This window comes from Strigops habroptila, chromosome 13, assembly GCF_004027225.2.
Source record: "Strigops habroptila isolate Jane chromosome 13, bStrHab1.2.pri, whole genome shotgun sequence".
Taxonomy (NCBI): Eukaryota; Metazoa; Chordata; class Aves; order Psittaciformes; family Psittacidae; genus Strigops; species Strigops habroptila.
In genome coordinates, this window is record NC_044289.2 from 13,688,188 (window position 1) to 13,712,330 (window position 24,143).

At 44.3% G+C, this 24,143-nt stretch overlaps 1 protein-coding gene and 2 long non-coding RNA genes across 3 annotated transcripts in view; 2 read left to right on the plus strand and 1 right to left on the minus strand.

The window, feature by feature from the left end:
• The first annotated feature begins 230 nt into the window (after positions 1 to 230).
• Positions 231 to 5,954, plus strand: LOC115615260. The gene is made up of 3 exons (XR_003994001.1): positions 231 to 260; positions 2,450 to 2,552; positions 5,769 to 5,954. It is a non-coding gene; the product is annotated as an uncharacterized LOC115615260 (long non-coding RNA).
• Positions 5,955 to 12,494: 6,540 nt separating this feature from the next.
• Positions 12,495 to 16,675, minus strand: BHLHE23 (basic helix-loop-helix family member e23). The gene has a single exon (XM_030503469.1). It carries the CDS (start codon positions 16,619 to 16,621, stop codon positions 15,947 to 15,949), a length of 675 nt encoding a protein of 224 aa, XP_030359329.1. The 5' UTR covers positions 16,622 to 16,675; the 3' UTR covers positions 12,495 to 15,946.
• Positions 16,676 to 17,336: 661 nt separating this feature from the next.
• The window catches only part of LOC115615433, a 30,065-nt gene continuing 23,258 nt past the window's right edge, over positions 17,337 to 24,143 (plus strand). Inside the window, exons 1-2 of the long non-coding RNA XR_003994051.1 lie at positions 17,337 to 17,403; positions 18,053 to 18,231. This is a non-coding gene — a long non-coding RNA (uncharacterized LOC115615433). The remainder of the gene's footprint in view (positions 17,404 to 18,052; positions 18,232 to 24,143) is intronic.

Consider the following 24,143-nt stretch of genomic DNA (forward strand, 5'->3'; position numbering starts at 1 on the left):
GCTGTTCTTGTGAACTGAAGTGCATGTGCTGCTGACATATGTGTGCTGTTCACATACATGGGTTGCTACCACCCTTTGGTCCAAATTGATGCCCTGCTTCAATACTCATTTCATACCTACATGGTCCAGGCAGTCAGAAGATGATGCTCTGCCACTGATCTCCCTGCTGGCTCCAGTCATGTCACCTCTTCCCTCTGAGATGGCATCATGAAGCCAATGTGCCTGGGTGCAGATGACCTAAGACACTGACAGCAGAACCAGTAAGTGCCCCTGAATGGGGTTTCCCATTCTCCGCTCCTGCAGATGAGATCTTAATTTGAGTAACTAAGCTAAGCTTCCCTCTGCCAAGCCCAGCGCAGGAGTGAGGATGAACTGAGCAGCTCATCTCCAAAAATGTGACCTCCTCCTCTGAGCTGCCTGACCTCGATCTGAACGTGCCACACACCCTTGGGATTTACCTCCATTTGGAGCAAGATAGGAAGGCAAGTGGGAATGTGGCTTTTTCCCTGTTCAGGGCTGCTTTCTGTACCACCTCATGGTCAGTGCTGCAAAACTGATCGCATCTGACGTGTTTTAATTGCCCTGCATACGAATTAATTAGCTCCTTTGTCAGAGAACAATTAAGCAGCAAGCTCAGGAACAAGAAAAGCCAAAGCAGAATAAAAACTGGAGTCTCCAGCCTCTCAGGCAGAAGCCGGCAGTCCCTGATATGAGCATCTTGCATCTGAGCTGGAGAGCGGTGCCCATGGTGAGGCATCTGGACAGTCAGGTCTGTCTGCCACTGCAGCCCTGAGCAAAGGTTTGGATCAACTCCCCAAATCCATTAGCTAGACATAAATAACAGCATGTGGATGGGGAACCCCACAGGCAGTGACACTGCTCTGGCAACCTCACTCTAACATTCACTTCTCAAAGGGGTTGGCCCAAAGCTTCTCTCACGAGATGAGACCAAAATCACCGCAGCACCGTGAAAAGGTTCTTTGGGAAGATTCCTCAGCCTTTGAAAAGAAACATATTTTCCATTAAAGCTACAAAATATTCCCTGACCCTCATTTACAGGCTGTTTAATCCCTTATTGGCCAATAGCATTTTTATGGGGATTAGCATGAAGGAATGGACTGGGTGATCTCCTCTATGCCTGTGGGTTTGTCCTTGTCATGCCACCCAAAATGCTGAAAAATGAGCAATTCAGAAAATTTCTGCTACCAAAATTGCATGACCCTGACTCTATCCTGACTCAGGAGAAAGAAGTTGTGGTGTTCAAGGTGGGCATCCATAGGAAGCAAGTTGGATATGATTCGAGCTTTCATCTAGGACTTGTTTAGCCTTTGCTGTCCTCTACAGTAGGTGTGTTTCTGTCAGAGACTATGTCATCCGTAGTGGCATATTTAATGGCGCCCAGCTAGCCCCTGCTACCCCTATGGAACAAGGTCCTTGCTTTCCCAAGGCACATATGAGAAGGGTGATGCGTACCCAGCACACTTGGGCTCTGCACACCATCCTCCAATGTTCACATGCAGAAGCTGTGCCTGCAAGTGGACAGCTACAATTGCTTTCTTGGGATCTGCATGTTTCACAGGCTTAGCCAGCGTTACAGCTCCCAGGCAACTTCTCTCCTGTGGGCTGATCCATATTGAGTGTCTAAGAGCATCGTATCACTGCCAGGCGATGGCTTGTTCCACTGACAGATGTCCCTGTGAAATACTTAAACTCTGAGGTTCTAATCCTGCAATTACCCATTAAAGAGGCCATTTTACATGTACTGACACAGCCAGCCTGGGTGGAGATTGACAGCTTTCATTAGTCCCTTCCTCTTTTCCAAACTTGGGATTGTATCTTACTGAGTTTCCCTAGACATAAGGTGCTGGAGCGGATTCAGCTTCATGGTGATGACAGGACTCTATCTGTTACTCTTTCATTGAACAGTTGGGCCGAGTGTTGCTTTCCTTATTACCAAGGGTAAAAAAAATAATGAGTCATTATTAATGGTTGCTGGCACATGGGTAAAGTTCAAAGGTGTTGGGTGAGGGCCAAGTTACACACATGCCCATGGCTGCGCAGACACAGACATGCTCTCATGTGGGGGTCTCTCTGCGTCTATGGGAAATATGAGTGTAAATGCAAATAGTGCCATGGGGACAAAGCTCTCCGGTGTGTAACAGGGCTGATATGGGAGAATGCTTTTGTGAATCCCATTCTGTAAAAGTCCTCATCTGAAGGTGACAGCAGCCACAAAATGGAGGTGTTAAAGAGAACTGACGCATCACATAAACTCCAGCTGTCGCCTCCAGTCAGCGCCTCTTCTCTTTCCCCTGTCTGGCCCTCTTCTCTTGGCTAATATCCCTAATGAGTAAGACTGAAAACATTTTTTTCTCCTTTTGATTTCAGCCTCCAAGGTTGACCTTTGTTTTTCTTCCTTTCCTTCTTTAAAGAGCCTTATTTCTCAAAGAAGGAGCAACTGAAAGCCAGGAAAGTCAGCGGTTTGCTGCTTGACCTGTTTTTCTCTAGAAAGCTTGTCAGACACCTTTTGGATGCTTTTCTGTATCCTCCAGGTAAACACTGCTCCAGACCCCGCACTCATTGCTTTTCTTTTTCTCTTGCAACTCCTGTGTAAAAGATCAGCTTTGAAGCCTTTTTATCTTGCTGCAGAAAGTCTTATAATACTTGGGATCAGAGGATCTTGACCCCAAGCCTCTAAGGTCACACTTGGGTCACATCAGCTAGCCTGAAACAGATCATTTTTGCTGTATTTTCTGTGTAGTTCTTCTGAGCTGAGTTGAGAAGATTTGTTTGAGATGCCTCCCAGGTACCAAATTATTGCATGGCAGACACTAAAAGCATTCCTTGCTCAAGTAAAGTGCCAGTAACAACCTGCCTCCCTCAGCTCTCATAGCAGGGCAAGACACTCTCCCCTGCCTATACGTAACCCTGTTGTGATTCACTCAGACTGTTAAAACTGATCCCCTTCCATGTAGAGGCAAAGTATTTAAAACCTTTTGAGACACTTAATTTTGCCTCCCATATGTGTAAGTTAAGTGTATGTGTGTGTATAAGATCATGGGCTCTAAACGGACTGCTGAAAAACTGACCAAATATATTTATACTGGAGGTATAAATAGATCTCCCTCAACAGATACATCCAGACACTGATCAGTCCATCACGATACCTCAGGATGTTATTTTGTGCAGAGAAATAAAACTCTTTTAAATTAGTTTCTACTCTTGTCTCAGGGGTGCTGTAGAAAACTACCCAATGATGGAGACTGTCACTTACTAAAGTCTTATTCTGTCCAAGTAAAAGGGTTGATAAATGCATGTAAATAATCTACTTTGCTTTAAATAGCTCGCCATCAGTTAGAGATCAATGACTGCAATGAGAAAATGTTGTAGGACTGATCCTTGCATGTTATTTCTGTTCCGATGGTGGCTGTTTTGAAAATATACTCTGCTTACTTACAACAACAACACATAGAGAAGAGTTAAAAGTGACACATTATCTTTCCAGTGACATGTTTAGCCAGTTATTCAGGCTATAATGAAGCTGTGTAATGAAGTCAATGTCCTTGAAAGTTCTTCATCAATTTTTTTCTCATCTGTCAGCATATCCACTTGCCGACACAATATTAATTAAACACAACATTTCCTGGAGTGTTGAAGTGAAGTCCCATCACTGATAATGAACAGGTTTAGGAGAGTCACATCCCAACAAAATTACTTTTTAAACCAGCCTTATTAAGCAGAAAATTAGACCTAAATCACCCTACAACATCCTCATTAAAAGCCACTGATCCTTGGCTGCTTCTATGTTCTAACATCTTTAATTAGCAAACTGCTAGTCTATATGCCATGATAAATGCTATTAATCTTACCTTTCATTTACTTTCTCTTAACCTGCCATTTGCCCACTTTGGGGAGACACAGGCTTCCACCAGAACTCATTTCATTGCGTCTAACGTCCTTGTGAGGATGACAAATGCAGCAGTCATGGGTTAACCGGGATGATTCTCCCCGCCCTCACTCCATCACTGAATCCAGAATGCGTAGATATCTTGGCTGGCAGATTCGCTGTGTTTGAGGGGAAATTAAGAGTATTTTCCAGTAGGTACATACAGAATATTGCAGTCAAGCCTTGATAGCAAATGACAGTGAATCGTGGGTCGGTGCCCTCTCTGCTGCCCTACTTAAACCAGGGAAGAGTTATGGACATCAGTTAAAGAATCTTCTGGGTGTCTGTGAAGGCTCTACCCAGGGAAATAAGATGCTTTAAAAACACAATTGCATTTTAGAATCATAGCTACTAAATCTCCAGCCTTCGAGTAGCCTTTACAAACTGTGACAGCTTCACAGCTTCCTTAATATTGGTTCACCGAAGCTCCAGAATATATCAGGACAAATAACATACTGCATTAGGCCACTTTCACATTACATTAATCAGATGTAAGCATATAATGCAGTGCTGTACGATGCATTTCGGAAATGTATTGTTATTTGCTGTGTTCTCAGGTGCAAAATGCCACCTTGTATGTGAAGTGCTTTCTTCCAGTTTGTAACTAGGGGATCAGGACTTTTCACTAGGTTCATGCTGGCTGGTTTTTACACATATGTGTCTGTGCATCACCTTCTTACAGCAAATAACATCACCATGCTCAGCTCACAGCTGCTGGGCAACAGAGAAGTACAAATTTGATCTCATCCACTCAAATATATTGTGTGATAAATTAGTTTGCCTGGATGTCAATCTCCTCTCCCAGGTAACAAGCAACGGGATGAAAGGAAATGGCCTCAAGTTGCACCAGGGGAGGTTTAGATTGGATATTATGAAAAATTTCTTCCATTAAAGGGTTGTCCAGCACTGGAACAAGCTGCCCAGGGAAGTGGTAGAGTCACCATCCCTGGAGGCATTTAGAAGATATGTATATGTGGCGCTTAGGGACATGGGTTAGTGGTGGGCTTGGCAGTGCTGTCGGACCCAACGATCTTAAAGGTGTTTTTCATCCTCAACAATTCTATGATTGTACATTTTAGTAGATCTTTCCAACGGGCCTCTGAAAGAGGCTCTGACCTGGGTTAACGTTGCATGTTTTGATTGCAGACACTGTCTGCAACCTTCAAGATCTTAACTCTGAGGTTTGCCAGCATGATTTACTCTGTTTCCCCCTATTCATTTATCTTTTTCATTGTTATTATCCCATATTATTTAGTGACCACACTTGCTTCCCACAGATATAAACACTTTCCCTTGGCAGCTTTAATTAAACCTGCTTTTAATTTCACATTGCCTTGGGTTATTCTGACTGCTGATGGGCTGCTTCTTACTGGTGCCAGGTTATTCTGACTGCTAGGAAACTGCAACCTTTTAAGCTCTCATTTTAAGTCCTAATTCTAACACTAGGCAGTAAGACAGGGGCTGCTCTCACTGTATGTGTCTGAAAACCAGGCATCTATTTTAAGTTACCTGTGTAGCTTCTGCAGTCAATGTCAAGAGATAAGCATCCCCAGAAGGTGACTTGTCCACCTATTCTACAGTGACAAGAATTATCCTTGGGAAACCGTTATCTATTATTCTTCAGGATGGAGACAGCCCAGGCTTAATTAGTTGTCTGACTTTTAGCTGTTGAGTTAGGCACAATAATCTGACTCCCAGTGAGTTTTTTCAGGCTGGAGCAGATGAGTCATGATTCATATGCAAGAACCATCCTCGTGAAGCTGTGCTTTTCTAATGAAACCCTTCTCTCACCCCCAATATGTTTCCATTATCTTGCCATCAGGAAATAATTCTTCCTCCTGCACGCAAAGACACACGACATGCTCATTTACCCGCACGTGTGCGAAACCAGATTAACTACTCCATAAATTAGTTAGAAGATTTTCCCAGAGAAAATGAAGAGGAAAGACATGTAATTTCCACTTCTCAACTCCTGAATGAATGAATGAAGATACTCTGTCTGCTCTGTCCATGGTCATCTAAAGAGATACCAGAAATCAAGATCACTGAATTGCGATGACCGAGTTTATGTGAATGGAAGGTCTCCAGTCTATCTGAAGCTATTCATGTTTTTATCTCAATATTAATCATATTTGGGTTAAACTCCATCATCCTGTGCCTTCTATTTGGGGTGTACCAGTCCCTAATTTTAACAGCTGAACCGAATGAAACTCAGGGTAAAACCACATGTGAACTGACATCGAGGTCAGAATAAGCTTTTGGTCTAACTCAAATAGAGTGTTTCAGGCTGGCAGCTTGGATAATGTGGTGATTGAATCATAGGCCAGTGTAGCAAAGAGGGTGAAAGTAATTCCAGAGTCATCAGAAGATTTGAGACAAAAAAATACAAGGCTTTGCCATGATCATACTGGTTATGGGGCATTCTTGTTTGAGCAGATGCCCCTCACATCACTGAGGCTGCGCCACCTTCCGCTGGCCAAATCCCAACCTGCAGCCCTTCGAGGAGCTTGTAGAAGATATTAAAGTGTGAAAGATGAGCATTACTCCTACTGCAGGACCTGATGAGAGTTACACTCTGGGGCACATACCTGTAATGTTGACAAACGAGCAGACACACACCTTTTTGTCTGGGTTGAATAGAGTGTCTTCTGTGTCTTACCTCGTCACCTGAGTTGTCTCCTTTTGACCACAGCGCTCCTCATGTCATTGCTTAGCAGAGTCTTCAATGCCATCAGGTAGGTGAAAACAGTTATGTCATTTCAGACAACTAAAGCCAGCCAAAAAAAGCATTTTGGCCAGCAGAAACGTGTGTGTGTATTGTCAGCAATGTTGGGTATTACGCAGGAAATCATGGGAAGGGCCAGAGAATAGAAATGAAGTGCCAAAAGTTGACTACCCAAATAATGCCGACCACAAAAAGCGAATTTAATGAGGCTGGCACTTGTCTCATTTGAAAATGAGAAGGGTCCCTGAAGTTAGGAAAGTGATACTGTGCAACGTTAGTGCTGGAAATGGATTAGCTCCATGGAATGAAAACTAAAAGCTGGGTGTTAAACTGGGATGGGAGTTACAGGTGTGTACATATAATCATCTCAGGATAAGTGAGGGCAAACTGGGGCTGATTCAAAACCACAGGCTGGCTAAAGTAGGGATGTGAGTATATGAATAAAAACATCCCTGTTAGAAGTGCCCATTTTCCTTGTAGAAATAAAAACAAAGAGTCATGCAGACAGTGATAATACCTCCTCCTCCCACCGTGTATCAGTCTTGTTTCATGGGGTCACTAGCTTTGTGCAGGACTCTCTCTGAGGAAGGAGCCTGTGGCTCGAATGGTGACAGAGACACAGAGAAAGCAGTCTTCCCCTGTTGCAGGGCAAGAAGTGAAGGGCGTTGAGACAGGAGCTCAGAGAAGCAGAAAGCTGTGTTTTGCAGTGAGGGCATGTTTCTATAGCAAAGCATTTCATAAGCTCTGGCCCAGATTCTCCCCTATGACTCGACTGCGCTCAGTGCAAGACAAGGATTGGAGAACAAAGGTGGCTTGAAGCCACCTTTATGCTTCTCTACTCTGGAAGCAGCTGGGGACTGGCTGGTCCCCAGGGTAGGTTCAAGTCGCCTCAGGCTATTGTAGCAGCAGGAGATTGCGAGAAAATAGCCGAGATGTAGCTACACCTCCTTTTCCATTGGCTGTCACTGCTCCAGAAGGAACCAGGAGGTGACTTGGGTGACACCACTGCCACAATAGGGGCTCAATCTTCCCAGAGACCCCGAATGTGCTGAGAGAGAAAGAGAAATGTCAGCGCAGATGCTGCCAAGGAGGCAGCGTGATGTGCGGCTTGTTTAGGAAAGCAGCAAGCTAAGATCATCTGAATTCAAATACCGAGAGCCACTCGCTCAAGTCAGTGTGTGTCCATGGGCAAACGCCTTGATCTTTCCTGTGCCTCAGGGCAAGGCAACTGGAGAAGGAAGTCAATAGCAACAGAATTTCACTAAAACGATCAAATGCTGCTTCCAAATCTGGTTGAGCTCTAAAACCAAAACCAAGTAAATATCTTGACATGCACACTCGATGTGGTTGAGAATTCATTTCTTACATATTGATACAGAAACTATTCTGTCTGAGGCTGGATCAGAATCCCACCAAGGGCAGAAGCATTTACAGGGGAGATGATTTGCAAAAATGAGACCTTCAACAAGCAGTCTGGTCCTAACAAGTGCACACAAGAGCTCAAAAAGGAGAGGAAAATCTCTTGCCTGACAAGGGATTTTGGTTTTGATGAAATAAAATGTAAGACAGAACCCAAACATCTGCAAAAGAGAGAAACACTTGAGAAAAAGTGCTCTTTGCTGCACAGCTTCCCTCTCACCCCAAGAAAAAAGGGTATTTTAGAGCTGCCACAAGCAAGCACCTGAAAGAGGAGTTGAGTCACACAGGAATAAGCTTACCTATGTTGTGCAATCTCCTGGTATCAAGATTATTCTATACCGTGCCACATTCAATTGCAAAAAGGACCGTTAGAAGTAATAGAGCTCCTGTAACTAAAGTGTTTTCTGTCCTCAAATCTTCCAGGAAACAGATTGAGGTAGGAGAAGGGAAAAAGCCAAAGGGGGAAAACTTGTTAGAAGTAAAATTCTATTGTCTTGGACACTGGAAAGGATGTAAAACTGAGCCAGAGGCCTCCCAGTCAGCAGCCATTTTAACATTTTGCAAGAGATTCGCATCTTTTCCCCCTACAGCCCCACTTCTGCTGTAAACACTGAGCGCACCCACCATGGCTGTCAGCTGCGTGCTTTGCTTTACACTGAAGCTGCCAGGAGATAAAACATACTTAAGGTAATACAATTCTCAAATAGGAGGCATAAGGATTTCTTCATGACTTCTCTGTGAGGAGAGCCAGGCACGACATTTACTTTTAGCAAATCAATAAAAATAGGACACGTGCATTTGGAACGCAGGAAAAGCAAAAGTACCTGGTTCTCTGCTGTTCTCACTGCAAAGCTGCCGGTGGCAGAATGAGAAACCAACACCCTGTCCTGTCTCAAAACATCATTTCTGGGGTTTTTTTAAGGGTAAAATGAAATGATGAACGATATTATTCATGGGTTTGTCAGGTTGAACAGGTCAAAGCAATTTTTCAGGAGAGCAGAGATTTTTATGGAATGACATTTTCTGTGCTACTGTGAAATGATGTTGTACAAAGTTTCATGCAAACATAAAACCATCCCAGTAAAGCCATGAACAACTGGTGGAAAGGAGACACATCAGGTAAATCAACGATAGAAACATTCCTTCAGGCATTGCTGAAGACGTTATAAATATGCATCAACATATCCTGCCCATGGATGTACATTTTCCACATCCACACCTGCACATACACCCACACCTATCAGCATAACCTGATTTGGGAAGCTTTTATCTTCAATAATCAATTGACTGCCGCTTGCCTGAAGGCAACTACAAGCACCATGAATTCCTTACTGGTATCACAGAAGAGGAAACATTACTCCAGACTCCAGAAAAGTTGAGCACTAGTAAATTCCGATGAACACCATTACTGTGATTACTGTTTGTGCAGAGATATGCCCGCCTCAGTGTCATTTCTCATGCTACATCAAGCAAAGGCTGGTGGGGACCTAGTGCTGCTGTCGCCCAACTGAATGTGACCTTTTTTGGGTGACCGCGTTGCGGTGGGGGTTTTCCTCCTCCTCTAGGAAAGCGGGAATAAAACAAGCCAGTGCAGAGCCAAGGATGCAACATAAGGTTTTAATAAGTGCAGGAATTAAATAGATGAGCTTTTTGCTTTTAAATGTCAGCACTGTAAGTGTCCTGTCATTTGCGGGGGGGGGGGGGGGGGGGGAGGGGTAAATATCTCGGGAAGTGGTGAGTTTTAAACCCCGTAATGATGGCGATAGAAATCTATAATGTCAGTTGCCTTGTGGCAATCAACAAACATTTCACATTATGCTTGCATCTTAAGGTTTGCGGCCAAAAAAACGGATTTGCCTCTGTCTCATTAAAATAACGAATGCAGTCCGAATGGATCTGCAATGATTCACTGTACGTCACACTAAATCACAACGCTCCTTGGAGCCAACTGACTATGGCCTCATTATTTTAGACAAAAGTGGGCTTGGAGGAAAAACTAGGGTGATGGTGCTTTGCTCAGCCATGTTTTTCCCTTTGAAATACTTAAGGCAAAAGAGCAGGGAGGTTTTTTTGCCCAGTGGTAGCTGAGGGAGGTTGGGTTATATTCCTAGTACAAGTCCGCATCAATGTACATAAACACACAAAACACTAGCGTTAGCACAGGGAAATAGAAATTAAGCAGATATAAATGGCATTAACAAAACAGATTTTAATGAACATGAGTCACTGATGAAATTAAGGACTTAAAAATTAAAAGAATATGTTAAATAATAATGAAAATAGGAAATTTAACTCTTTCACTAGAGCAGGGAGTTTGAAAACCAGCATGTTCTCCTTCTCTGTTGTGTAAGACATCACATATTTGTCATTTATCTTCTGCAAGTCTTTGTTCTGCGAATTCACTACCTTAAGTATAGCAGAAAAATGAAACCACACATTTTTTTATATCTGAACCAGCGTAGCTAAATATCTCTACAAATTAATTTAATGCTAACACTTAATCTATTTGGCCTCAAAGAAATTGAGAGTTATGCTCAAAACTGTTTAGCATTTCAAGAATAAACATCAACTAAAATTTCACTGTTGTTACATGAAGCGAAGAGCACTAAAATTAACTGGATTGTTTAAAACCCTGTATGTACTAATACATACAAATAGAAGCAACAATTTGAGGTAGTGGTTAAAAGGATTAATGTGAATTTTGACTATGAAAAGATTATATAGTTTCATAGTGAAAATCCTACTTCAAAGCATCTGAAAAAATGCCAAAGATCTCAAATACATTCTTTGTTTTGATAATTGTTTCTATTTCCTTATGCACATACACTTCATTATAAAGAGAAAATATTTGACATTAAGCTATTTTCTAAAGAAAAATCCCATGCAAACATCTCTAATTTCATAGCAAAATATTTCTTTAACCACCTGTTAGGTATTTTTTATTTCAGGTACAAGGAAGCATTCATGGAATGACTGATTTCAATGTTATAAAGCCCTGAATTTTTCATCTCCCTTTGAACGGAATGCCAAAGGGGATTAAAGACTAAAGAACAAATCACAAATTTACATTATTAAAATTACTGTAATCAAGAGTGTTTTCTAGCCTTAATCAGGATTAGTGAAAACAAAAACCCCAACTTTTCTACTGTGCGACACTAATCAGAATTCTATCAAATGCCAGATAACAAAGTAAAAGTGGTTTTGACAATTAAAAATATTGGTTGGTGTATTCTAGTATTCTTCAAATGTATTTTCACTTGAGACTAGAGCAATGATTTCTCTGCTGATAATTCACATGACAGACAACAAGCACAGGTAAAAATAAATGCCAGTAACACTGCAAAGTCCAACCTCCTATTTTAAGGAAACGCAGTTGTTTGTTTGAACAAATGCTATAGGAACAGAAGGGAGATGTGCAATGTGAAATGCTTGGTTTTATTCTCCTAAATTTTAAGCTAAATAATCTGGGTTGTGGAAAACAACTAGAAACCTGCCATAGGTGAGAACTCAGCCTTGCAGGACATACAGGATGACTCCCTCGCTGCTGAGCTGGCAATAAGCAGGTTTGGTCTGAAGAACCATGAGAGCTTGTGAGGTCTTTATCCACTGTGCCCTATGCTTACAGTTATGCTACAAGGCTAATACAGTAAAGGGATAAAGCCCGTACAGATTTTTCTGGTCCTCTGGAGCCTCTTAAAGGCAGCATTACGTTGGTTTCAGAAACCACCACTGTGCCCTGTGGCATCGGGCCCCATCTTGCTGTCACTAATAGCACCAGAAATGCTGCCAATTAGTAAACCAGCTGCAGGATCAGATCTTATGTGCATTTCACCCTTGTAAAATGCCAACTACTATTTTAAAATGGTGATTATAGAAATGTATATGTAAAGAACAATTTCAAAAAATGATCTAAGAACATGGACCAGTTTCTAAAGGCTCAGAAACAACGTCAGCATCCAGCAATAGTCAGATATGGCGACAGCATGTCAGAATATCAGCTATATGGGTTAAAGAACATGGGAAAATCACATGGCTCTTGGCTTCTCTTGAGGACCTCCAGCCAATTTAATGCTTTGCGTGTGTCTGAAGTAGACAGTCACCTTCCTGGCCCTCCATCTTCAAACCTGTTGCTTCCCTTTATTTGGTTAAACAAGATTTTACCTTGCAAGCTCAAGGCTCCTCATGTTAAATCTTGACTGATTCAATGCAAACTGACAACAGTTTCCAGCTCCCTATTAGTAAGGTTATATATACTGGTCAGTAAAAACCTTAGTTTTGGGTAGTGACTAAAATTATGCAGCTTAAAAAAATAGCACCATACAGCGGGGCTTTTTCTCTTCACATCTCTCCCTTTTAACACCTCCTGCTGATCATTCTTGAAGTTCAAAGAAAAACTAAGTGAAGTTAGAAAACAATATATTATCTTTAATTAAAGTTGGCATTCTGTTTTCTTCAAAGTATGAACATACCAGTATAATGAGTACATTAGAACACATGATCTGTATTTCAGTTCCATCTGAGCATACACCATAAATCCTTCTTGGAAAAAGGAAGCAGGCAGCATAACAAGAACATTTGAGCAGAAATAAAAAGACCTTCAGCATTTTGAAGTCCTCTCTTTATATTCTCTGAAACATCAACTGGAAGCAGACACTTAAAACCTTACATGGTACACAAAGTAAGCTGTTTTTCATATGCCAGCGAAGGGGAAAAACAAATGACAAGTTACAGGATCTCATCCTCAGGATAACCATGCACATCTGCAAGGTTAGCAACGATGCTTCACACACAAACACAATAATCAGATGCTAGTTCATCCCCTCCCAACAAAATCATCTTTCCAGTGGTATTAGGCATTCCCTTGGCAGCAGTTTTAGCAGCAGCTCAGCACAAAGCATAAATCACATAGATACAGATCCTTCTGTCAAAGGGAAATGCAATGGGCTCAGCATGGGATTCAACTCTTGAGCGAGAAGAGTTAAAATCCTACAAGTCTGCAGTGGGTAGAAGCAACTCGCAGCGCTGAACTTTCAGATTAACTGAGAAGTTAGTGAACTTGCTTTAGTTAATATTAATTTGTTCGTTGCATGAAAAGTTACAGTTCGATTTCTTTTTACTTTTGAATTAAAACCCCTGTAATTTAATAATGATTTACAAGTTTCTCTAGCATTGCTTTGTGAAGTTCTACATTTCTGTTTTAACACCTAGCCTTTTAACAATACTTGAGACACTCAAGCTTGCTATTTTTCCTATCAAAATTTTCTTTAATTCAGGTTTTATCTCCTATATTTGAAATTCCATGTTCAGCCTCCTAAGACTGTTTAATTCGAAGCGGGCTCTCAAATATTTCAAGGACTCTCCAAAGGTGTATTTTTAGGATTCTAGGTAGATACAGTAACATGAGGAAGCTTTTTACTGATGTAAATTATAGGGGAAAAAATTAAATCACCACGATACTAAAAACCATTGTTCCAAAAATAGCTTGTCTCTAAGGCTGTGAAGACTTTTTTAGGCTCTAAAATTAGCAAGCCACATTTTTTGCCATAATGATTTGAGAAAGAAGCAATTATAAATTCCATTAGTACTAGTGCAAGTCTTTAACCAAACCTAACTCATATTTAATATTAAGCTCTTAAATACTTTATTGTCCAAGTACTTCAATTTTGGTGAAAAATGAACAGTTAAACTAATCTCCATTTAACTATTCCCAAGTGCTCAATCTTCTATAATTTTAACCAGAAGTAGTAAACATTTACCTAAAAATCATGATTCTCTGTTAAACTGACCTTTCTTTCCTCCCAAATATTATGTAGCAACAACTCAGTCAGCAAATGACCTTTGCTGATTTGCAGTTTCCAGTCATTTCTGCTTCAGCAGTGGTTTTGGTTGGCTTCTGCTTCATCAGATGCCTTTGAAGAGTATTTAAGACTTTCTTTTACGGAAAAAAGTACAACAAATAAACTGTTTGTAAAGCTATCCTGTAAAAAAAAAAAGAAATGAAGATATAAAAATGGAAACATGTGGGAACCAGTTTTAAAGATATGTCTTTATGAATGAGGCTTAATCACACACTTGGTTTTGCAAACACAGAAAGTCTTTTGGAAATGTATTAATTAAAATTAAGTGCCACAGACAAGCAGCTTTAGAGGGATGGCAGTCCTTTTCACATTAGCATAACACTAGCGACAGGCATGGAAATTGGTTTAATAACCCTAAATAGTTACACCCCACTCCTAACACAAATGGCCACGGACAGCTCCAGCCCCTCAGGCTGCGACTGTACCAGTTTATGCGGTTGCTCTGACATTGGGTGGGTACTCCAATCTGAACAGAAATCACTGGATGCACCTTAATTATTACTATTATTATATAGTGATTAGTGAGGCATACAAGGCACCAAAGCATTAAACAGCATAAACCAGGAAACCAAATTAAGTCAACACAAGCGACATCAGAAACCTCACCAGCGAGGGACTCGCTGTGTAACTTGTACTAACACAGTCAATACTTGGCAAGAGATCATTAGTTTAGTCATGACACTAAATGGCCGAAACTCCACACATAGGTCTAGGGTCAAGCTGTGGCTATAACAGAAAACCAAGCCAAAGGCATAAGCAGAGTCTTTAAGCAATTTCCTCCCCTGCCACGTTTTACATGGGTGCCCACAGAGCTAAGGTTGATGCTACAATATCCCCTTTCGAACACCACTTTCAGGGCACAGCATTCTCCAGCAAGCGTCAACATACACAAGCTAAAATCTCTTCCTACTTGACTCTAAAGGTCAGGCATAAACAACATTTTTTATGTGCTCACGATTCATGAGAAACTGGAGAAAAATCAAATCCCTGCTGTTAAGGAGCTGAATGTTCACAAGCTTTTTCCGAGTATTCCCATCATTCACCTAACTTCACCACGCTGCTCCTCCACAAATGACTGTCTCTGCTTTACCTTCCTTCAGCAGGGGTTTTGCTTTGACTGCCAGCTGGCTTCAGAGACATGTAGGACAGAGAAAGTGGTTATTCATGTCTTTTATTTGTTACAAATACATATAAATATGTTAAGTGACCTTTTGCTTTTATGATGAGCAACGACTTTGGAAAATCATCTGGAAAACTTCACCAAGCTGAGAAACAGGCAAAGAGCAAGCATTAGCATACAATCACAGGTTCCTCTCAGTTCAAGAACAGGCTAGATTTTTCTTTTTAAGAGCAAAAAAAAAAAAAAAAAAGCATCTTACTTTGAAGCATCTACTGTTTTACCAAGAGCACCAAACTTCCCCCCCCCCCAAAAGCTGACCAAATGACATTTTCATTTGGATTTGTGGGTGCAGTCCAACCCGAGCTGGCTACATACCCCCACCCCCATGATTCTGAATCATTGCATAGTTTTACAGCTGGATTTTGCTTCCCTCCCTCTTTTTAAGCTATTTTTAACACAGGTTGATCACGCCAAAGAGAACTCACTGAGGTTTCCATTTCCAGATCAATCTCTCTCCCTGTTTTCCTATAGTTTAGTTTCAAAACTGCTCAAAAACTTTGCAGATCAGAGCAAGCAGAAAAGCAACATCACGCTCACAGTCCACTAACAGGCTGGAAAGGAAATAACTCTACAGATGGAGCTGCATGTGTGGAGGGGGAACTAAAAGTTGTAAGTGGGTGGTTTTGGGGTCCACATAAACTGTCAAACATCTCCAGATGGGGTGTGGGGACAGGGGTGGTTTAAGAGAAGCGAACAAAAAGAAAACCCAGACTTAACTGATGGTGGGAAGCCGGGGCTGATGGTAGCGGAAAGAAAAGTGCACAGAAAAAACGAAATATAAATAAAATAACCCCCCGAAAGCCCGAAGAAGGCAGAAGTCAAGGCTTGTCGTTACAGTGTTTGCAGAGGGAGGCGGCTCCTGTGAAGGCAGTGCATTTCTCGGGGCAGCCGGGCAAGGCCGCTCCGCCGAAGGGGTACACGGCCGACTGTGCGAAGGGGTTGAGGGTGGCGGGCAGCGGGGCGCTCAGCGCCTGGCCCTGGTTCAGGTAGGCCACCAGCCGCCGCATCTCCTCCAGGGCCTGCGCCTGCATGAGGATGTAGTTCTTGGCCAGGAGCAGGGTGGCGATTTTGGAGAGTTTCCGCACCGAAGGGCTGTGGGCATAGGGGATGACGGAGCGCAGCCCGTCCAGCGCGTCGTTCAGGTCGTGCATCCTCCGCCGCTCCCGCGCGTTGATGCTGAGGCGCAGCGAGCGCTGCTCCTTGGGCTTCTTACCCAGGGCTCCCCCTTTCAGCTTGCCCTCTCGCTCGAAGCCCGCGCCGCCTTTCACCCCGGCCTCGAAGCCGTCCTCCTCGTCGCCGCTCTGCTCGCCGCTACTCTCCGCCGACTTGCCCAGCGCTCCGGGATGGAAGTCCGCTCCGCCGCCGCCCCCCGGGTAGGTTCCCCGCGGGCCCTCGGTACCACCGCGCACGGCCCCGTAGGCGAACGCGGACGGGCCGTACCCCGGGGGCAGAGCCAGGTATGCTTCGCCGCCCAGCGACTTGAGCTCGGCCATCGCCCGGCGGGGAGCGGAGCCGCGTCCGCCGCTGCCCCGGCGCTGAAGAGGACGAAGCGGCCCCGCCGAGCCGCGCTGCGCCCGGACTGGGGGCGGGCAGTGAGCGCCGCGCCGGCCCCGCCGCTCCTTATATGGTGAAGAGTGGCCCGCTGAGATTCCCCTGCTAGCCAATCAGAGAGGCCGCAGCGGCCGGAGGGGCGGGGCGACGGGCAGCGCCTGGGGCGGCGGAGGGACGTGATGGGAGAGCGGGGAGCGCTCCGATAGTGGTTCCGTTGGGACCGGTCGCCCTCGTCCATCACCGCTGCTCCCCGCCTTATTGGAGGGACAAGATGTGCCCCTACCCCTCAGTGGGCACCTGGAGGTGAGAGGAGACGCAGCCTGAGGAGCGGCAGGACAAAACAGCAGTGCAAAGTGAGCGGGAATGGGAACAGTCTTGCCCGTCTAGAAGTTGTATTTGCTGGCTGGGAGAAGGTAGTGGAGGAGGAACTAGCAAGACGAATAGGGCAGCAGCGGGAGTATTACCCGATTGGAGCTGTGCCCGGGTGTTTGAAGGGCTGAGAGGGAATTAAGGTGCACAAGGTCCGGACGGTGTGGGTATGGCTGGTCAGGTCATATTGATTCGGGTGGGGGTGACCTGTTGTTCCAAGAGATTTCCAAGGCAAAGGTCCCATCTGTTTCCATTTTCTTCAGACTTTGCTTTCCATGTGCCAGAAAAAGAATGTGGGCCTTGGTGATCCAGTCCAGCTCCAAAGGGATTCTGTCCATCCCAGCTGTGGATAGTGGTGAGTGTTGAGCCTGGAAAGGAAACAAATCACTCCACACCATGGCCTGCAGTGTGTGTGTGTGAAGTCACCACAGTGCAGAATCCTTGCCACGACTGGTGAAGTGTCTGTCCTATAGAGGAAGCTCAAAGAGAATCCAAGGCAGACACTGGCAAAGGTGAGAGCTGCATAGAGAAGGATAATTGGGATGCTTTGTCCTGGATTCCTGCATTGAGGTGGCAAAGAGGGCCTAATCTTTAGTTGTGACAGAAAGAGGTCCCAGGTTCTTTATTTTCTACGAGTTTGGTGTAAAAATAGTATAAGGGCATATCAGGCTTTCTCTAAGTATGTGCCTGGTTCCAGCCCCTTGAATGTCTGCTTAGAAAGGATGGGATGAATCCTGTGTAGTGACATGTAGATTTGAGCAGGTGGATATTGCCCACAGGCAAATGCAACCAGTTGGCGCAGATGTACCTGGTAGGTTATTTGCTGCAGTAAAAAGATTCATGTCACCTTCTGATGAAGGTGGCACAAAGTTTTTTCCAAAATATGTTTTGTTTTTAGCAGGCCCTCTACAAAACGTAGTTAGCTTGTCCTTTTCCCATCACCTCCTTCATGCAGTGCACTAACATGAAATGACAAGCTTGTCTCTCTTCCTTCTCCACATCAGAGCCAAGAGTGCCAAGATCTGCAGTGACACATGCACCCTCACCTGTGGTTGCAGAGCTGCTGCCTGGAACGAGGCTGTTCCCCTGCGCTGTGTATGTACATCTGGAAGGATGCATTTTGGACTAGTGGAGCACATAAACCCAGCTGCTGTCCAAGCCTGGCCATCAGAGTGTGCATCAGGTTTGACCACCATGCTTTTCACTGATCAAGACTGCCAAGTCTGTGCTGACCACTGTTGGTGGTTGGGGATATTCCAGGACTACAGCTCACAGATTCAGCTGCAGCTTGGAAACTGCTCTCATTCTTCCAGGAAAAACAAGTGAATTTGGAGGTTGTAGCACCTGTTACTACAGGAAGAGCTCAAACACAGTTTATTTTAGCTGTGATGTGAAGAGAGGGAGAAAAGGATTGACATAATGATCAATTTTCTTCTATTTTCTATTTCAGTTTTAGTCTTAAAGCCATACAGTTGGATCAAACAGCGCATGTTTACAATGTCAGTTGCAGCTGTCATTCAGGCAGGAATTCATTCAGTCTGGAGGACTGAAATGAGATAGGACTAAGCTATGAGGCATAAACCTTTACTCAGAGCTACATATTACATGTGGAGCTGTTGGAGCAAGTGCAGAGGAGGCCATGAAGGGCTGGAGCACCTCTGCTCTGGAGACAGGCTGAGAGAGCTGGGCTTGTTCAGCCTGGAGAAGAGAAGGCTCCAGGAGACCTTGGAGTGGTTCCCAGTGCCTAAAGGGGCTACAAGAAACCTGGAGAGGGGCTTTGGACAAGGGCCTGTAGGGACAGGACAAGGGGGAATGGCTTTAACCTGCCAGAGGGGAGATTGAGATGAGCTCTGAGGCAGAAGTTCTTCCCTGTGAGGGTGCTGAGGTGCTGGCACAGGGTGCCCAGAGAAGCTGTGGCTGCCCCATCCCTGGCAGTGTTCAAGGCCAGGTTGGACACAGGGGCTTGGAGCAACCTGCTCTAGTGGAAGGTGTCCCTGCCCGTGGCAGGGAGTTGGGACTGGACGAGCTTTAATGTCCCTTCCAACACAAACCAGTCTGGGATTTTATAGCGTAAATAAAAGACTTCAGGGTTTGTGGTGGACTTATTATTGATATGTATAAGAAAATTAGTTGCAAAGACTGCCACATTCAAGTAAAAACTTTAGTTGTTTTGCTGGATAACAACGTTTTTGACTGAGGGAGCAATTCACAAATGGATTTTTTTTCCACCAGAGAAGCAGAGGGATGCAATGAGAACTCCATCTCCATCCCTATCAGCCAGATTTAGATATTAAAAGTGGAACTAAACAAAATCTTACGAAAAGGTCAGCAGGAAGGATGTGTAAGAGACCAATGTGCTCTGGTTTGAGGTGTTTTGCCGGGCTGGTGGCCGTTGTGGCGGTCCCATGCTGACACCTAGCGACCACCTCCCTCAGAGCCCCCGCGTTCAGGAGGCGCTCACCGCCCCTCGGCATCGCGGCAGGGGCAGGCAGAGCGCTGAAACTTCACAGTCAGAGTAAGACCCCACTTACGGGTCTCGGGCTGTAATCTCACCCCTTGAGTTTTGGATACCTGCCCTCTAAATGCAACCCTTGGTGTTAGTTGTCACTGCAGCAAGCCTTTGGACCTTTTATCCAGACAGAGGAGAGTGGAAAGTAAAGAGGAGTTTGAGCAGAAAATATGTGAATGGATCATCTGCTCCTGAGTAAAAATAGTGGTAGGACGAGTGGAGTTATTCTACTGAAAGCTCAGCTGAAACTGGTGGAAACAGTGGGTGAATAGTGTGATAGTAGAAGATCAGCAAGAATAACCAGGTAGAAAAAGCACAAGCTATGGTAATGCTGTGCTGGTTCTGGCTCTTTGGGAATGGTGGGTAGGTAAAGGACAGAAAACCAAGGCAGGGAAAAGCAGGCAGAACTCAGTCTGTCAGGCATCTGGCCAAATATATCTAGGTCTGGACTAGACAGAGGGTCACAGTTGTCGCCTGGAAGCACAACAGGAGTGTAGGAAGAACTGGAGCTGCCAAAGTGTTAGTGTTTCTGCTGACTTCTTGTCTATCACTTGTCTGTCACACAGCTGAGGCTTTCCTCAAAGAATCCCTGAATGGTGCAGGAACATACCATTTTTATTTTAGGGAAGGAAGATTTCATGGCTAAGCTGCAGGACTTTGGATAGAAGACTTCTGTTCTCAGTCCTACCTGAAGCTCACTCAGGTACTAACAAGGAGTTTGATCCTGATTACAAAACCTGCCCGAGAAATTAGGTGGATGTGTAATGCGTCTGTGCTTATGATTCCCCCTGCCATAGTTGCTATGCTAATTATGTGTGCATGATAATGTAAAAGACAGTGAAAGCTTCCTTTACTGTCTGATCCTGCAGAGACCACCACAGTTCCTACAGCTTGTAAGAGTTTCAGTACAACAAAATGGTTAGTATTGTGTTGCTCTTCAGACACAAGTGATGATGGAGTAAGGCCCCCGTCAGTAGCTGTCTCTTCAAGGACCCACCAGGGCGTTTTCTGAAGGAGACTTCCAACAGGGAAGGAGCAGATCTTCGTGCAACTTTGAAGGTTATTTTGAAGCAGTTTATTCAAAGTAAGAGTTTGCTTAATGAGCACAAGCCTCTGGGTTAGGTTTTGCTCTGCTTATGTCACTCTCAGTCATACTTTTTCCCCTTCACTAGGTGGCAGCAATAAGATAAGGATTTGCAGGATTATTCTTTTAATATAGTACACAGAGAGTTTGTCACTGGTGTCCTGTTTGAATGGATTTCTTTAGCAGTCCTTGTACATCCACAGCCCTCAACAACCAAACCAACCAGCAGCAAGGTGGTCAAAAGCACTGCCAGAGGTGCCTGAAACATCCCTTTTCCAGGCAGGAGACGAGAAACTCAGTAACTTCGGGCTCCAGCTCATGTTTAAGCGTGGAAGGCGACATTACCTGGTCTGCAGTTCCCTCTGCTGGCAAAGTCTCTTCTTGCAAGCTCAGCCCGGGCACTCCGGCAGAGCTCGGGGGGAGCAGCCCCACTGCCAACAGGTAGGGATGAGGGGGCTTAGTACAGCGCTGGAGGAGGGACAGGGCCACACTGAAGGAGCCTCGGATGTGCTGCTGGGCACAGGGCCACAGCAGCCCTGCCTCTCGCAAGGGCAAGAAGGCATCATCCTCTCTTTCCCATCTAGCTCCAGTTTGATGGGATACTGGATATTGAAACTGGATATACAGTTCCTGCATCTCTCAAGTCCCAATCTTCTTCTCCTATTTTTCCTTCTCAGTCCCCTGAGACTACCAGCCTTTTAGCACTAGGACAAAGTTTTTCATGGCAGCCAGCAGTGCACAGAGGGCTCTTAGCTCTGGCTACACACTCTACAGAATTGCTGACCAGCCCTCATCACTACTTCTCCTAAGGGAAGGGATGTGTGGATACTGAGCCCTGCACAGAGAGGAGGAAGCACATATTTTCAGGGAGAGTTTGAATACTCTTATGCAGAGCTAAATCCCAGAACATTAAACCTGCTAAAGAGAAGACTGAGTGACTGAGTGACAAGGACCCCAGCTGTCCCTTTAGGGTCCAAGCAAAAACATTGCTTTCCTTCAATGAAACAAAACCAAATGCCGAACACAGTCCCTTTCTAAGCTAGGAGAAAGGTTGAGTGTTCTTCACAACTCTCTTACAAAGTCACTGTGCATCTTGGTGACTCTTCACAGCTGATCTCAAGGAGCTGCTGGGATCTCTTTCTAGCCAAGGCAAAGGAGACAGCCCTTCTGTGGTCCCCTCCTGGCACAGGAGGCTGCATTACACCAGCATGTAGGTGCTTTGTTTGCTAAGAAGAAAGTGTTGATGAAAGCAGTAGGATGTAGAAGGAAGGGGTGGATTGTCTGTTTGCAGCTAAATGCCTGTATAGTCACAGTGTGGCTAGTGGGATGCACAGTGTGACTGTAAGTGCATGGTCAGGTTGGTGCAGGCTGGCAATAACTTTGGGCTTTGGTTTCTGTGCTCAAGCATAATACTGAATCCCTCTTGCCATATCCTCAAGCCTTAAAGGTGTTAAGGAACGTGCAGGGGGTTCTTCTGCTAACTGACTTTGTAATACACTGGCTTCTCCCATTGAGTATGCCCGTTTGGCTCTTCTCCTACTGCAGAACTGACCCATGCATTAGAGAAGGTGATGCTTTAGACATCTGGATGTGACAGATGGCCTTGAAAAAAAACTGAACTCGAAAAATGTTCCAGTGTGGGTCAGGGCTGACAGTGGATGCAGGATGTGTCACAGTTCACAGACATGGGGCCAGGCTTTCTGTCAGAAGGTTTTTAGGGTAGGGGTTTGGGTTTAGAATAAGGTCTAGACTTCTCTCTCAAAGTCAAATGCTCTATTCTTTTTCCTGCCTTTCAGGAGGTTTCCGCTTCTCTGGGTGCTTTCAGTTCCCTCCTGCAATGTGAATATCCCAGCCTAACGTGTGAGGGAAAACTTGGCTGTTCTAATAAGACAGGGGAGCAGTCGAAAATGGATTAAGAAGGGATTGAATGTGTCTTGTGAGAGCTTGGCTATTGATTTCTAACCCTCCCATTCTGATGTTATTGCAGAAATGATTTTCTTCTGCACCGTGCAGAGATTAAATATTAATAAATAGAAAATTAAAAAAAAAGGGGGAGAAAAAGACCAAATCCCAAGACATCCCCCTGCACAATTAAAAAGCAAATGAAGGATTTCTAGAATGAAAAACTTTGTTTCCTCAAGTTTTCTTGAGCTCAGAGTGGAAACATAAGGGGTTTTATGAAATAATTTGTAATATTTCTATTTAGTGTTTGGTAGCAGTGGTGTGCGTTTGAGCCACATCCCACTGCAGTAGGTTGAGTATAAAGATAGAACAAAAGGGATGGAGATTTACTTAGATCCCGTTCACCAGTGACCCATTTGCTCACTGATGATGAAGTAAGGGGGAAGATGCAGGTCTACTCTGGCTTCACTCACACTGCACCCTGCAGTCATACTCAGTTCCATTAGGTTTCTATTTATTATTTAACACAGTAGATGGAAGACAAGGCACACCAAGATGATTTTTATGTCCTAGATGTTTCACTTGGACAAACATTGCGCAACCTGCTACTCGCCATGAACTCTGGGGTTCTCAAGTGAAATCCACATCCTCGGATCTCTGAAGCAGGAGAGGAGCAGACAGGCCACCTTTGCATGTGGATCAGGACTCCTAAAGCACACAAGCTTTGCAAGGAAATCTGCTGCCCACTTTGAGCTCTCCTGTGAGAACTGCAATTCTCATTCTGCCCCATCTTCCCCTTCATTCCAGAGAGCTGGGGAGTAACTGAGTGAAAAAAGGGCAGAACAAGAATCTTCCATCCAACTTCTGCAAGATCAGTATTCTCCCTGCTGCAGGATCCACGTGAGAAATGCAAGTGAAAGTTTGAAGACATTTTAATATAGAAGACTATTCTTTTTTAGGGAGTTATTACCATGAGAAGGGGGCTTGCAAAGGCCTTATCCAAAGGCTGCAAAGTGTATGTATGTGTGATTGCCACATACATGAGTCTGCCACACGTCTGTTTGTATTTAAGAGAATTTGGTAGATAAATTTGTGCCAAACACATAGACAAATGGAAACCTGTCTCTGGGCTTCAGGTTCTGCTGTAGGGCTGAACAGATGCAGCTCCAGTCTTTAGTCTCTTACCAATTCACTGCATACCTGAGGTGGCCCAGGTCCTTGAAATCAGTGGGAGTCAGGAAGCCAAAGGCTTGTGAAACCCTGGTTATAAAATGCTAGAGCTTCTGTGGCTTAACAAGAGCCTGCCTATCAGCAGAACTGGAGTACCTAATCATGTGCACTCTCAGGCTGTTCTGAAAATAAACCCTAAGTTGGAGAGTGGTCCAAGAATGCTTATAGAGACAGTTATTAGGATCACCTGATGGGTGGTAACCCTGTAAGCCACAGTAAATCAATTGCTTTCTGTTACTCCTGATGCTCTCAGCTGCTTTCTGTGCTTCAAAAATAGCAGTGTTGACAGTCTTGGGGCCTGAGAGGATCATACACAAATTATTGTAAAGCACTGATAGTGTAGATAGAGTCCTATACGTGTTCTGCAGTG

Excerpts from the sequence above, each read along its gene's own strand:
- BHLHE23 (XM_030503469.1), bottom strand. The coding sequence starts at position 16,621 with ATGGCCGAGCTCAAGTCGCTGGGCGGCGAAGCATACCTGGCTCTGCCC.